The sequence below is a fragment of the Salvelinus fontinalis genome, chromosome 30 (assembly GCF_029448725.1).
Source record: "Salvelinus fontinalis isolate EN_2023a chromosome 30, ASM2944872v1, whole genome shotgun sequence".
Lineage (NCBI taxonomy): Eukaryota > Metazoa > Chordata > Actinopteri > Salmoniformes > Salmonidae > Salvelinus > Salvelinus fontinalis.
In genome coordinates, this window is record NC_074694.1 from 27,526,918 (window position 1) to 27,543,999 (window position 17,082).

Here is a 17,082-nt window from a genome sequence, read left to right on the forward strand (position 1 = left end):
ATGACAGGGGAAACAGTGTTGCAGTAGTCTAGTGTGAGGGGTTATGACAGGGGGAACAGTGTTACAGTAGTCTAGTGTGAGGGGTTATGTTAGGGGAAACAGTGTTGCAGTAGTCTAGTGTGAGGGATTATGACAGGGGAAACTGTTGCAGTAGTCTAGTGTGAGGGGTTATGTTAGGGGAAATAGTGTTGCAGTAGTCTAGTGTGAGGGATTATGACAGGGGAAACTGTTGCAGTAGTCTAGTGTGAGGGATTATGACAGGGGAAACTGTTGCAGTAGTCTAGTGTGAGGGGTTATGACAGGGGAAACGGTGTTGCAGTAGTCTAGTGTGAGGGGGTATGACAGGGGAAACAGTGTTGCAGTAGTCCAGTGTGAGGGGTTATGACAGGGGGAACAGTGTTACAGTAGTCTAGTGTGAGGGGTTATGTTAGGGGAAACAGTGTTGCAGTAGTCTAGTGTGAGGGATTATGACAGGGGAAACTGTTGCAGTAGTCTAGTGTGAGGGATTATGACAGGGGAAACTGTTGCAGTAGTCTAGTGTGAGGGGTTATGACAGGGGAAACAGTGATACAGTAGTCTAGTGTGAGGGGTTATGGCAGGGGAAACGGTGTTACAGTAGTCTAGTGTGAGGGGTTATGGCAGGGGAAACGGTGTTACAGTTGTCTAGTGTGAGGGGTTATGGCAGGGGAAACAGTGATACAGTAGTCTAGTGTGAGGGGTTATGGCAGGGGAAACAGTGATACAGTAGTCTAGTGTGAGGGGTTATGGCAGGGGAAACAGTGTTGCAGTAGTCTAGTATGAGGGGTTATCTCAGTAGTCTAGTGTGAGGGGTTATGTCAGTAGTCTAGTGTGAGGAGTTATGGCAGGGGAAACAGTGTTGCAGTAGTCTAGTGTGAGGGGTTATGGCAGGGGAAACGGTGTTACAGTAGTCTAGTGTGAGGGGTTATGACAGGGGAAACGGTGTTACAGTAGTCTAGTGTGAGGGGTTATGTTAGGGGAAACAGTGTTACAGTAGTCTAGTGTGAGGGGTTATGGCAGGGGAAACGGTGTTGCAGTAGTCTAGTGTGAGGGGTTATGACAGGGGAAACGGTGTTGCAGTAGTCTAGTGTGAGGGGTTATGACAGGGGAAACGGTGTTGCAGTAGTCTAGTGTGAGGGGTTATGACAGGGGAAACAGTGTTGCAGTAGTCTAGTGTGAGGGATTATGACAGGGGAAACTGTTGCAGTAGTCTAGTGTGAGGGATTATGACAGGGGAAACTGTTGCAGTAGTCTAGTGTGAGGGGTTATGTTAGGGGAAACAGTGTTGCAGTAGTCTAGTGTGAGGGGTTATGACAGAGGAAACGGTGTTGCAGTAGTCTAGTGTGAGGGGTTATGACAGGGGAAACAGTGTTGCAGTAGTCTAGTGTGAGGGGTTATGACAGGGGGAACAGTGTTGCAGTAGTCTAGTGTGAGGGGTTATGTTAGGGGAAACAGTGTTGCAGTAGTCTAGTGTGAGGGATTATGACAGGGGAAACTGTTGCAGTAGTCTAGTGTGAGGGATTATGACAGGGGAAACTGTTGCAGTAGTCTAGTGTGAGGGGTTATGACAGGGGAAACGCTGTTACAGTAGTCTAGTGTGAGGGGTTATGACAGGGGAACCAGTGTTGCAGTAGTCTAGTGTGAGGGGTTATGGCAGGGGAAACGGTGTTGCAGTAGTCTAGTGTGAGGGGTTATGACAGGGGAAACAGTGTTGCAGTAGTCTAGTGTGAGGGATTATGATAGTGGAAACTGTTGCAGTAGTCTAGTGTGAGGGATTATGACAGGGGAAACAGTATTACAGTAGTCTAGTGTGAGGGTTTATGACAGGGGAAACAGTATTACAGTAGTCTAGTGTGAGGGGTTATGACAGGGGAAACTGTTGCAGTAGTCTAGTGTGAGGGGTTATGACAGGGGAAACAGTATTACAGTAGTCTAGTGTGAGGGGTTATGACAGGGGAAACTGTTACAGTAGTCTAGTGTGAGGGGTTATGTTAGGGGAAACAGTGTTACAGTAGTCTAGTGTGAGGGGTTATGGCAGGGGAAACGGTGTTGCAGTAGTCTAGTGTGAGGGGTTATGACAGGGGAAACGGTGTTGCAGTAGTCTAGTGTGAGGGGTTATGACAGGGGAAACGGTGTTGCAGTAGTCTAGTGTGAGGGGTTATGACAGGGGAAACAGTGTTGCAGTAGTCTAGTGTGAGGGGTTATGACAGGGGGAACAGTGTTACAGTAGTCTAGTGTGAGGGGTTATGACAGGGGAAACGGTGTTGCAGTAGTCTAGTGTGAGGGGTTATGACAGGGGAAACAGTGTTGCAGTAGTCTAGTGTGAGGGGTTATGACAGGGGGAACAGTGTTACAGTAGTCTAGTGTGAGGGGTTATGTTAGGGGAAACAGTGTTGCAGTAGTCTAGTGTGAGGGATTATGACAGGGGAAACTGTTGCAGTAGTCTAGTGTGAGGGATTATGACAGGGGAAACTGTTGCAGTAGTCTAGTGTGAGGGATTATGACAGGGGAAACAGTATTACAGTAGTCTAGTGTGAGGGATTATGACAGGGGAAACAGTATTACAGTAGTCTAGTGTGAGGGGTTATGACAGGGGAAACAGTGTTGCAGTAGTCTAGTGTGAGGGGTTATGACAGGGGGAACAGTGTTACAGTAGTCTAGTGTGAGGGGTTATGACAGGGGAAACTGTTGCAGTAGTCTAGTGTGAGGGGTTATGACAGGGGAAACGGTGTTGCAGTAGTCTAGTGTGAGGGGTTATGACAGGGGAAACTGTTGCAGTAGTCTAGTGTGAGGGGTTATGACAGGGGAAACGGTGTTGCAGTAGTCTAGTGTGAGGGGTTATGTTAGGGGAAACAGTGTTGCAGTAGTCTAGTGTGAGGGGTTATGACAGGGGAAACTGTTGCAGTAGTCTAGTGTGAGGGGTTATGACAGGGGAAACTGTTGCAGTAGTCTAGTGTGAGGGGTTATGACAGGGGAAACAGTGTTACAGTAGTCTAGTGTGTGTTTGGGAATAATGACAAGTGAACCTGGGGAGCTTTGTGATCACATTGCCCTAAATGGAACCGGACCGCGGAATTCAAGCGAAATTCAAACTTAGACCACCTCTAGAAATGGTCTCAGTTCAGTTCGGGGACTCTTTTGAGGGATCTGAGTACCTTCGGAGTGTTCACACTGCAAACCTCACTGAGTTCACAAAAATTTACTGAAAGGGACCAAGTGTGACAACACCCTCAGATTGTTCTGAAATTGTTTCTGTTAGAAACAGATAAGATTAGCATTCCTGCAAATAATTTTCTTGAAATATAATTTGGTATCTCAGAAATGAAGCTAATTGATTGCATCCAAATTGGCCATTTTAATTCATAGGATTCATATAATATTCAAACGTCGTTCTCACAATAAGTTAGACATGAGGAATCCGAAGGAATGGTGAAAAGCCATCGACTGACCACCCCACACCCCACGCCACTCCCACCCCACGCCAATCCCACCCCACACCCCACGCCAATCCCACCCCACACCCCACGCCACTCCCACCCCACGCCAATCCCACCCCACACCCCACGCCAAACCCACCCCACACCCCATGCCAATCCTACCCCACACCCCACGCCAATCCCACCCCACACCCCACGCCAATCCCACCCCACACCCCATGCCACTCCCACCCCACACCCCACGCCAATCCCACCCCACACCCCACGCCACTCCCACCCCACACCCCATGCCAATCCCACCCCACGCCACTCCCACCCCACACCCCACGCCACTCCCACCCCACACCCCACGCCAATCCCACCCCACACCCCACGCCACTCCCACCCCACACCCCACGCAAATCCCACCCCACACCCCACGCCACTCCCACCCCACGCCAATCCCACCCCACACCCCACGCCACTCCCACCCCACGCCACTCCCACCCCACACCCCACGCCACTCCCACCCCACACCCCACGCCAATCCCACCCCACTCCCCAAGCCACTCCCACCCCACACCCCACGCTAATCCCACCCCACACCCCACGCCACTCCCACCCCACACCCCACGCAAATCCCACCCCACACCCCACGCCACTCCCACCCCACTCCCCAAGCCACTCCCACCCCACACCCCACGCCAATCCCACCCCACACCCCACGCCAATGTAAGTTACTATATTTATTGAATATTATATGATTCCTTTAAATTAAAATGGCCAATTTGGGTGCAATAAATTAGATTAATTTCTCAGAAATTATATTTCAACCAAATAATGTTTCAGGAATGCTAATCTTATATGTTTCTAACTACATAAACTATTTCAGAACAATCTGAGATGGTGGGTGTCATGGCTTGTTGAAATGACATGGAATGACCCATGTGTGAGATACACACCCAGACAGTGGGTAGATGATGATGAGGAAAACCCTTCATAGGCTTACACTCTAATTTCAGGGTTAGAGGGTTTCGCAAATGGAAAAAAAAACACCCTTCTCCTATTTTATACAATATAAATGCAATATAAATATAGCAGTATGATTAATATTCTATACGCCGTTACTGTATCCTCTCTGCAGCTACTGTAACCTTGCAGCCTCCCCTTACCAGATTCCCCATACAGACAACACTCTGAATAATTTAGCTGTTGATTGGAAAATATATTGGCGAGGCTGGAGCAGGATGATAGGGGTTGTAATTTGGGGAGCTGATGCACATTGAGGAGCAAGCTAATGCAGATGTCATTGTGAACGGACAGAGGTAAACATGGGTAGTGTTCAGTAGAGAGAAAATGGTTTAATAAAAAATGAAATGGGGACGCAATACCTGAATAGTCTTATAAAAAAAAACTTTTGATTGTGTGCCCTTCTGAACATGACACAGTTTCTGCTTTTTCATGTTTAATATATTAGCAATTCAACCCTTTATACTCTTATTCATTACACTTTGATAGTATGCTGATCAGTCTTTGATTTTGCATGTGCACTACTACCCCTCATAAATAGCATAGTGTACTATCAGAGTGTGCCAGTTCAGATGACTTGCAGTATTCTGCCTTGTCCTTGTCTGGTTCACCTCAGTGTGCCCTGCTCGACTAACCCCTACTGCTGCTTGGAATGCATTTTCATTCTTATTACATCAATTTCCCCTGGACTCCTTGAGAGCTTCCAGAAGTGGTACTGTTGTGTACTGTTGTAAACTGTACTGTGCTAGATGAAATGGGTTTGTGTGCAAGCTTTTGTCTGTGTGTGTTTGTGTGTGTCTGTGTGTGTCTGTGTGTGTGTGTGTCCTCGCAGAACAGGCCAATGTCACCGGATCATTAGAAATAACATTCTTTATCTACCAGGTTTTGTAGCTACACTTGACAAGGGGGACTATTGTCAAATGAATCAAGGTGTACGGTGCATGTTGGAACAAATAAGCCCATTACTTCCCAGAGTGATTGAGAGATTGCGCTGTGAGACTCTACTGTATTAATAATTAAAAACAGTGATGCTGTTGTCAAAGTTCATAAATCAAATCTCACAGCCAGGAGAAGGACAGAGACGGAAGGAGCTCTCTCGTGAATTGTATACCCTTCACACCAGTACCTTGTTGTGTGAATTACAGAGAAGTTACATTGTGACCTTTCAGTTTGTGATGTTAACTACGACTTCTTCTACTTCTCTTGTAACAAATACAGTACGTCCTTTCCTATAATTTTGCCCAAAATATATTACTTAAAAGATAATTTACTAAATTAGACATAGTTATGCTAATGTTCCATACAATTTAGACATGGGAGTTTCTGTTTTTCCTAAGGAACTGTATAATAACAAACATTATATTTTTAGAAACCAAATGAACTTGCCCCACCTCAACCCAACTAGTAAATACATGTGCATCTTGTAAGTGGGTGTGGAGAGAGAAAAAGTGTGTGTGTGTGTGTGTGTGTGTGTGTGTGTGTGTGTGTGTGTGTGTGTGTGTGTGTGTGTGTGTGTGTGTGTGTGTGTGTGAACCTTTCGTGAGTGTATATAGCCACTGTACTCAGGACACTATGGCACCTAAGTGATAAATTGTTGACAACCTGCAGTAATTACTGATCTAGGATCAGATAGCTACAGAGAGCATGTTCAGCAGAGATAGATGAAACCCAAGATTGTTTTCAATCTACTGGCTCATCACTAATAATACAGTGTCCCTGTTGATCAGTGCACAACTCTGTTCAAACCCAGGATAGATAATTGGGCTCAATCTTCTCTGGGTGCGACGCTTATTTGAAAAGAGAGATTCACCATAAGAAACCTGCTGCTGGTGACTTTCAAGTCCTGTTATCGCTGTGCCAAGAGTCACATATTTTATATATGACAGCAATGAGCAATGGTATCTTTGTGAATAAATGTAAATAATTGATTGGGTGTTTGTGTATCGCTGTGGGTGACTGTTGTCTGTATTTTAAAATGGAAACAAATCATTCCCTTTCATATGATTGAATGACTCATGTATATGATGTGAATGGGGGTATTTTGTTTTTGTATTCATTAGTGATTTAATTGACATAGGAAATCAAAACGATAATTTATGAGCAATTAGCAGCTTTTATTTCTGCAGCTGCTTGTCCTCTTAGACCGTGTCATGTGTTTGCTAGAGCAGTGTTTCCCAATCCTAGTCCTGGGGACCCCAAAGGGTGCAATGTTTGTTTTTTCCCTTGCACTAAACACCTAATTCAAATACTGTAATCAAAGGTGGTTGATGGTTTGTTAATTATTTGAATCAGGTGTCTAGTGCTAGGGTAAAAACAAAAATGTACACCCTTTGAGGTCCCCAGGACTAGGATTGGGAAACGCCGCACTAGAGCTGTCCAACTGAGCTGTTAGCCAACCTGAACATGACTTCCTCCAAAGGTCTCACATGTCCTTTGGCTATTTGCCCCTCACATTGTCATCTTTGGTTAGCTCAAAGCAAGACAGATAATATTCTGTCTATTCTATTCTATTCCATCAATCATTGAATTGGATCAAACCTAGCTAAACTTGCTAAAAAATACTGTAGTTTAAATCAGAAGTGCACCTTTGAACTTAATAATTATAATAACGTAAGTGCTTCACATTCAAGGCCTAAATATAATTGCACTTTAGATAGCTATTAACGGTGATTACTTTCTACCACAGCGTCTTATTATACCTCATTGCCCGTCATAGCCCTGCATGAGAACAGTGCTTCAGATGTATTTTAAACATGTCTGAAGCCCTGATAGTTATTTCTGTTGCAGTGCGTCAGTCAGTCACCTCCTCAGAGGCTGCAGTCTATCCCAGTTTCATAACAAACCTCCAATCAGCCATTCATTACCGGCAGAGGAACCCAGGTGAGTCCACTCCCATCCAATCAATGACTCTAATTAATCAATTTAGAACCCAGGGCTTGTGGGTAATCAGCTGAGTGCTGCAGCCCCTCAACTGATGTTGTTCTCTACATCTGTCTCTGTTCTAGGGGAAAGCTGCTGTGCATTGCTGATAGGGTAGGCTGAAATAGCTACGGAATTGGGATTGAAGTGGAATTAGACTGTTTGAACTTTTTGAATTGGAATTGCATAACATGCTGACCACACCGCTCGTGTCGCATGCCCGAGCGTTCCAAAATAAATGTACACATACTTGTTATTCAATCATTGCACCCCCACTGCTCGCGCGCGCCAACGAGCATCTGCATTGCCAAGCGCTTAAAAAAGAAGTCAGTTCTATTTGTGATGCTGAATCCGGTGCAACAGCAAGCTAGCTAAATAGGACAAATTAGCTAGCAAGTGCAAGCTAGCTAGCTAAATTGCCATAAATGTTTAATGATTTTCGACCTGACCCCAAATTAATATAATTGGTTCAGAGTTTGTTTTGATATTTCAACCTGTGTGTCATGATCGGGCTTGGTGCAGGGGACAAAATCAATTTGTGCACAATGGCGCACGCACGCGCGCGCGTCCGGTTTGGGCATGGTGTAAGAATTGTAAAAACATTTAATCATTGAATTCAATTGGAATTCAGTATTTTTACATTTCCAAGATAATAGAATTAATGCACATAGTTTCAAAAATGTACTGTATGATTTGTTTTTAATCATTTCTACCAGTGTCCCTATATTTCCAGTATAGCTAGGTTGTCTGAACAGTGAGATGATCAGCCTGAAAGCCTGACGGAATTCAATTCTAATTGGAATTTGTGAAATTGTTGCGTATAATATTGAATTGGGAATTTAATTATTGGAATTTGCCTAACATTGGAATTCAGAGGAATTGAATTATCACTGATTTCGAAGACTGACCTGGAATTGGAATTTAATTAAATGGAAATTACAGAAAGAGAGAATTTAATTTTTGTGGAATTGACCCCAACCATGATGGGGAGAGTTTAGTTTTGTGAGAGACATTATTGTTTTGTCTCTGCAGACGCTCAGTGACAACTTGTGAATTTCACCGTTTTAGCATTATGTTTAGAAAGCCCCAGATTAGAATCACTCGGCTGGCTCATTAGCTGCAGCATCAGTTGTACAGTATAGTTATTTACGTGTTACTTTTACAGTACCTCTAGAATAAGCATCTCCACCTGTACAAATGATAACAAAAGAAGACTAGCTAGAGTAAATGGTATATACTGTCGGCATTATACGAACATATAGCACACAAATGAATCACTTTTTTCCAAACGCGTCTCTCTCTGAAGGACATCCTGAGACATCTGTGTTTCATATTCAAATCATATTCTAGTTGTATCTATATGCTGAGGAAGATCTATCATTAGAGGGGGGAAGAGTGGCTCACTACTATATGCTCATGGATTCACTACAACACTCAACCAATTTCCATTGTTAACTTCACACAGGCCAGAACAGGCCATGATGTAAGAAAGGACACAAAGTCACCTTCATGTACTATTATTTTATATCCGCTTCAAATTAGAGACATTTGCGATTTTATGTCACGCATGTACGGTAGAGAGAATCGCTGATAATGAGTATAGCTATATGATATATGGCTATACCTAGTAAGCCAAGTGTTGGTCATATCAATACCAAAATCATAATGACATCTAAAATGTCACAAAGGAGGAATGCAAAGAAAACTGTTATATAATTAAACCAATCAACAGGCTAATCAGTGGACCCCATTACCCTGTAGTAATTACCAACTGCTCTAATGGTCATACTGACCTTGGTCATATGCACACATACACAAAGGCACAGGTGTACATAATACACTGAGACAGATAGAGATACTTTGACATTCATTCGTGTGGGCTTTATTAACCTTGTATAGAAAGAGAGCAACATGATTCATTAATCAGAGCCCTTCAGCAGTCATTAAAATGTGTAGACTGAAAAAAGAAAGAGGAAGGAGAGAGTTTGTGGATGAAGCCAATCAAACATATACGGTAAGACTGATCGACTCTGACTTCTGTCCATATTACAAAAATCTAAGTACAATATTAACCTCACTTGAATTAATTCCATTCAAGTCACACAGAGCAATGATAACCTATTCACCGTACCATTTGAGCCTATGAATGTCAAGTATGTAATATGCATCAGAAACATGTTAGACATTATGACATGGCTAAAGAGTGGATGTCTCTCTCTCCCCCTTTACAGTTGATGTATTTGATGAAACGTGAGCAGCTCAATTCTCTTACTGACATAGAGACCTCTGCTTCTCTCTGCAGCTCAGTGCTTAATAGATGAATCAAAGAGATTGATTGAAACCCACTCACCTGGCCCCTGAAGGCCCCCTGGGCTCAAATCACTGACTGAAAGGTAACAACCCTGACAAGCAGCAGTTGTTCAAGTTACCATGCGCCTGATTGAATGGTGGTCTCAATCTCTCAGAGGAGAGCCAGGCCAAGTTGAAAATACATGGTAGAGAAAAAGAGGGAGATGTAGGAGAGAGTGGGAGGGAGGGCGAGAGGAAGAGGAAGAGAGAAGGAGGGTGAGGGAGGGAGGGATGAAAAGAAAAAGAGAGGGTGATGCAGGAGCGAGGGGGAGGGAGGGCGTGAGGACAGAGAAGGTGAATGGCAAATAGGAAAGCACTGGAGGGTCATTGGATCAAGGCCAATAACAATCCTTAGGCTCTGAACATTGATTCAAAACAGCGTCTTCCTTACAACTCACATTGAATTCTAACCCATAGGCCTAAATATGTATTAAGAGACATGTTGAGAGAGGTGCGTTGCTACTCATTATCCCAGTCAGAAATGAACTTATATTCACACTCTCACTGAAAAATGCTTCCCAATGCGTTTTTCCCCTGCGGAAATAATGCACCTATATGCATTTATTTCCCGGTGAGAAATCTATTCTTATGTAGAAGACACAGAGTGGCCACTCTTTCTCTGTTTGTCTCAGTGGCTGTGTGTGTGCTTGGTTTTCACTTCAAAAGACTGTCTCTAGATGGACTTTTAGTATCAGTCCTTCTTGGAATATGTCGGAAATGCCACCCTGTTCTGTATATATACTACCGTTCAAGAGTTTGGGGTCACTTAGAAATGTCCTTGTTTTTTAAAGAAAAGCTCATTTTTTGTCCATTAAAATAGCATCAAATTGATCAGAAATACAGTGTAGACATTGCTAATGTTGTAAAGGACTATTGTAGCTGGAAACGGCAGATTCTTTATGGAATATCTACATAGGCGTACAGAGGCCCATTATCATCAACCATCACTGTTGTGTTCCAATTTCAATTAGCTAAGCCAAGTTTATCATTTTAAAAGGCTAATTGATCATTAGAAAACCCTTTTGCAATTATGTTAGCACAGCTGAAAACTGTTGTGCTGATTAAAGAAGCAATAAACTGTCCTTCTTTAGACTAGTTGAGTATCTGGAGCATCGGCATTTGCTGGTTTGATTACAGGCTCAAAATGTCCAGAAACAAAGAACTTTAATCTGAAACTCGTCTGTCTATTCTTGTTCTGAGAAATGAAATTGCCAAGAAACTGAAGATTTTGTAGAACGCTTTGTACTACTCCCTTCACAGAACAGCGCAAACTAACCAGAATAGAAAGAGGAGTGGGAGGCCCCGGTGCACAACTGAGCAAGAGAACAAGTACATTAGAGTGTCTAGTTTGAGAAACAGACGTCTCACAAGTCCTCAACTGGCAGCTTCATTAAATAGTACCTGCAAAACACCAGTCTCAACAGTGAAGAGGCAACTCCGGGATGCTGCCTTCGAGGCAGAGTTCCTTTGTCCAGTGTCTGTGTTCTTTTGCCTATCTTAATCTTTAATTTTTATTGGCCAGTCTGAGATATGTCTTTTTCCAGTTGAGGACTTGTGCAAAAGGGTTTTCTAATGATCAATTAGCCTTTTAAAATTATCAACTTGGATTAGCTAACACAACGTGCCATTGGAACACAGGAGTGATGGTTGCTGATAATGGGCCTCTGTACGCCTATTTGAATATTCCATAAAAAATCTGCCGTTTCCAGCTCAATAGTCCAACATTAACAATGTCTACACTGTATTTCTGATCAATTTGTTGTTATTTTAATTGACAAAAAACATGCTTTTCTTTCCAAAACAAGGACATTTCTCAGTGACCCCAAACTTTTGAACGGCAGTTTATGTCGTGCACTCCTTTTTGCCTGAGCCCTTTGTGGTGCACTATAAAGGGAATAGGATGCCATTTCAGATTAGCCTCTGGTCTCAGTGTGGACGTGTCATTTTTCAGCTCATCTTCCTGATTCTCCATGCTGGTAAATCCAAAGAGGAGGCAGAGTGAATGACAATCAGGCTCCATCCTCTCCTCCAGTTCTCACACTGGCAGCACATACTTGATCAATGCAGTCGAGGTGATTTATTTCATATTTCTCATCGGAACATGATCAAAGTGTTACTCAAGTGTTTTGGCTTGCACCTGCCTCTGCATGCACTTATTTTGGTTTTATTCTACAATAGCCTGGAATAACTTGGCTTATAGCGAGCCCCCCTTATATCAAGGGTTTCTTGAAGAAAATAGACTTCATCCTGTTCCATTCCATCCATGTAGCTAACAGAGACAGACAGCATGGCCGGTTACACCATGTCCACTGGCCAGCCAGCACAGACAAACAGAGACAGTCAATGGCTTTTCCCAAATGGCACCACATTCCCTATAAATTGCATTACTTTTGACCAGAGTTCTATGGGCCCTGGTTTAAAAGTAGTGCACTAACTAGGAAATAGGGTGCTGTTTGGGATGAAGCCACAGAGAAACAGCCATAAAGAATGGGTCATTTAAAAATAGGCACATCTTCCTGGAACAATGAGATGATAAGCCAAATATGCCATCAGTTGGTTAGACTACAGGGACAGCTGGGAGGGAGAGGGATGGAGGGATGGAGTATCAACCTACTACAGTTGGGTCTTATTGAGGAACAAACATTTTATGAATTAAACATTTAATTAATTTATGAAATTATAGGTTTTGGGCTTTGTAAATATCTATTTTAACCTGGATATAATGAAGCTACTACAGTACAGTAAATCTAAGAAATTTAGTCTTAGTTGTGTTCCCAGGTTGCGTGTATCTAAGTTTCAACTTCATTTAACCAATCACAACCAAAGGTTCTACATGAGGATCAGTGAGTGCACTGATGCAGGAACTTTGTTGGCCTCCACGCAAGGCCACATCTTAGACCAGGTGCCACCTCCACGCAAGGCCACATCTTAGACCAGGTGCCACCTCCACGCAAGGCCACATCTTAGACCAGGTGCCACCTCCACGCAAGGCCACATCTTAGACCAGGTGCCACCTCCACGCAAGGCCACATCTTAGACCAGGTGCCACCTCTCATTGACCTGTCACACCTGAAAATGGGTATACATATGGTTTAGAGTCGCAAAATCCTCTGAGAGAGTTACCCATTCCCCTCACGTAAATCTGCTTTACAGGGTTGTTTGTTATTGTGATTTTATGTATTTACCACTAAATAGTGGAGAGACATTTATCCAAACTCCTGTTTGGGTCAAAAGGCTTATTTGCTTCCGGATACAAGTTAATCAAATTCATAACAAGGACTGACAGATAATTCATATTAATCATACAAGATTAAAGAGGGCCTCGGCACTTGTCTTAATTAATAGTGAAGTGACAATGTCATTTTCGTGTGTACCGTTGGCGAGAGAGGGTTCTACAATGACCCCTGTAGCTAGAGCTTTGTCAACGGGTGAGTTATCTAAATGTGTTTTATGGACACAATTTGCTGTCAGGCAGGCACACGGGCGGGCGTGCTGGGAAGTGGGGAATAGAAATACTTTAGCTGAATATCAGCTTCCACCGGCTGCATATGTGGTCTCAGAGTTTCATATTTAGTATTAAGTTTTATTAGTCAGTTGAGTGGTATCTGTTTCAGAGAAAAGGGATAGCCTCAGCGTTTGCCTTTCATGTTCCCTCCCTGCGGTTTTCCCATTACCATTATTCATGTAGATGCTCCATTGTTTATTGATTACGGCCTCATCAATTGTGAAAGAGTATAGCGGCGGAGCAGGCCTAAAAGCCGCCTCAAATAGATTAAGGCTGGCAAGCCGAGAGCAGTGCGTGCACTGGCTACCACAGAAGACCCCCCACCCTTCTCCCCCTCCGGATGGGTTATTTGGAACACTCTGCAGAGACCATGCATCTTCACAAAATGAAATTAACAAAACACAGGCGCTGAGAAAATGAGAGAAAGACACACAAAGATGCACACACACAAGCATGAAAGCGTCCAGTCACACAACACACAGTCACGTCACAGCTGTTGCCCCTCATTCCCTGTTCCGTGGTTTTCAATTCAAATGTAATATGGTTATTATGATGATGTCTTTTGATCATGCTTGGTAGCGCCTACAGATAATTGAGTTGTTTAGATTACAGAAAACATCTCTCTCCATTCTATTATCAACCAGACTGCTGCCTGCCAGTGGTGCTCATGTAGTCAAACAGACCCCAGTTTCTTATACGTGTGTGTGTGTGCGCGTTGTGCCTGATTGCGTCCGTACATGCGTGTGTGTGTTGTCGTCACACTGATGAGAATAAGGTAGGAATGGTAATGCGGCAGCAGGAAGAGGGGAGTCCAGGTCATTTGTCTTTGTTGGGCGTGGTGATGCCTTGTTATATATCACAGAAAAGATGAATGCAGTTAATAGACTGTGACACAACCATTAACTACAGCTGTTATAGAAGTGTAATGGAATCAAACACAGCCATTTCTCCCCACGGCGCAGCACAGCATGACACACACACACACACACACACACACACACACACACACACACAGAAACACACACACACACACACACACACACACACACACACACACACACACACACACACACACACACACACACACACACACACACACACACACACACACACACACACACACACACACACACACACACACACACACACACACACAGAGAGAGAGAGAGAGAGACACACACACAGAGAGAGAGACACACACACACACACACACAGAGAGAGAGACACACACACACACACACAGAGAGAGAGAGAGACACACACACACACACACACACACACACACACAGAGAGACACACACACAGAGAGAGAGAGAGACACACACACACACAGAGAGAGACACACAGATAAATGTTTGTTAAGGATCATCCACCCGGCCCAGCATTGTGGGCACCCGTCTTCTCTCTCTCTCTCTCTCTCTCTCTCTCTCTCTCTCTCTCTCTCTCTCTCTCTCTCTCTCTCTCTCTCTCTCTCTCTCTCTCTCTCTCTCTCTCTCTCTCTCTCTCTCTCTCATGATGATCCTTGAACTCAGGGCCTGCATTATGGGCGGGCCTTAGGGGGCCTGGGCCGTCCTACCGTACCTCCTTTCCCGACCCCCCCCCCCCCCCCCCCCCCCCCCAAAAAAAGAAAGACGCATCAATCTCAGATAAAGCATGTGAGCGAGATAAACAGCGCCCCTCTGTCTCAGTATGTGTAGCCCATGTATCTGAAGCTGTATGGACAAAAAGTGTATGGCATTTCATACAGTTTATTAGGCACACTGATCTAGTACTGGGTCGGACCCCCTTTTGCCTCCAGAACAATTCATTCAATTAAATTGGTATCAAGGGACTTAACGTGTGCCAGGAAAACACTCCCCACGCCATTACCATTGACATCAGGCAGGATGGGGCCATGGACTCATTCTGCTTACGCCATATCATGATGTAACAGGAACCAGGATTTGTTGGACCAGGCAATGTTTTTCCACTCCTTAATTGTCCAGTGTTGGTGATCGTGTGCCCACTGGAGCCGCTTCTTGTTTTTAGCTTATAGGAGTGAAACCCGGTGTGGTCGTCTGCTGCAATAGCCCATCCGTGACGAGGACTGACGAGTTGTGCTTTCCCAGATGCCGTTCTGCACACCACTGTTGTACTGCGCTGTTATTTGCCTGTTTGTGGCCCGCATGTTAGCTTGCACGATTCTCCTTCGACCTCTCATCAACAAGATGTTTTCGCCCACAGGACTGCCACTGACTGGAGGTTTTTTGTTTGTCGCACCATTCTCAGTAAACCCTAGACACTGTCGTGCGTGAAACTGTAACCAGCGCACCTAGCACCGACGATCATACCACGTTCAAAGTTGCTTAGGTCACTTGTTTGCCAAATTTAATGTTGAAACGAACAGAAACTGAATGCCTGTCTGCCTGTTTTATATAGCAAGTCATGGCCACCATTTTCGTGAACGGGGTGGAGTACCTAATAAACTCAGATGCTTTCTTCGGTGAGATAGGGTTTCCACTAGTTACCACAGCAACAAACTCCAAATCGGCTGTCATAAAAAATCATGAAAACAAATTTTTGGTATTAATTTAATGTTCATGTTAGGCATAAGGTTGGCAGTGTGGTTCGGGTTAGGTTTAAAATCACATGTTAAGAAGATAAATTGTAGAAATAGGGTTTTATGACTTTGTGGCACAGTGGTAACTCTTGACGACCGTAGTTTCAGCCACTTGTGAATTGAAAGTAGCGTGGGGGGAGCGGCGTGAAAATATTTCTGGAAAATGTATTCGAACAAATTCTAAATAAATTATTGAATTGCTACAAAAATTCTATAAAAATGATAGAATGACAAATGAAATAAATATGTAGGCTATAGCAGCCTATAGATGGGTAAATGGGGGTTTCTTCCCTGTCTTCTTTCTCTCTGGCGGTGGTGCGAATTACTAAATAACTGTAGGCGTCTGTGCAGAGGCCCGTCGGTCGGAGACTTGACCACTTCGAGAGGTCCAAATCCGACGTAACAAAAACAGCCACAGACAGAAAACTCTACCAGGGGTTGCTAAAACGGCTGTCCTCAAAACAGTTTGTTATGGACTTGGGGCTCATGTGTATGACGCACTTGAACTGGCTCTACTGTCCGAGTGCTTGGCTTACAGAAAGGTACCTTCTCTATTGAGTATGCAGACAAACTGATCCACTGCATGAACCTTAATTTCATATCAACAATATCTAGGATCCAAATTCACCATGGGTCTTCCTTGATGTTCATAAAACTCCACAGACTCCCTCTTGCACAGTGGAACCCAGAATGTACAGTGCCTTCAGAAAGTGTTCATACCCCTTGACTTTTTTCACATTTTGTTGTGTTATAGCCTGAATTCAAAATTGATTTAAAAAAAAAAATGTTCACACCCATATTCACACGATACCCCATAATGACAAAGTGAAAACATGTTTTTAGAATTTTTTGCAAATGTCTTGAAAATGTAATACAGATATCTCATATACATATACTTGAGGTCAGAACACTTTACATACACTTAGGTTGGAGTCATTAAAACTCATTTTTCAACCACTCCACACATTTCTTGTAAACAAACTATAGTTTTGGCAAGTCGGGTTAGGACAGCTACTTTGTGCATGACACAAGTAATTTTTCCAACAATTGTTTACAGACATATTATTTAACTTATAATTCACCATATCACAAATTCCAGTGGGTCAGAAGTTTACATACACTAAGTTGACTGTGCCTTTAAACAGCTTGGAAAATTCCAGAAAACGATGTCATGGCTTTAGAAGCTTCTGATAGGCTAATTGACATCATTTGAATCAATTGGAGGTGTACCTGTGGATGTATTTCAA

The 17,082-nt window shown here is 43.6% G+C and overlaps 1 protein-coding gene across 1 annotated transcript; it reads left to right on the forward strand.

The window, feature by feature from the left end:
- Positions 1-3,444: 3,444 nt before the first annotated feature.
- On the forward strand, positions 3,445-4,170 carry LOC129828500 (uncharacterized). Its single transcript, XM_055889531.1, has one exon. The coding sequence runs from the start codon at positions 3,445-3,447 to the stop codon at positions 4,168-4,170; it is 726 nt and encodes a 241-aa protein (XP_055745506.1).
- The last annotated feature ends 12,912 nt before the right edge of the window (positions 4,171-17,082 follow it).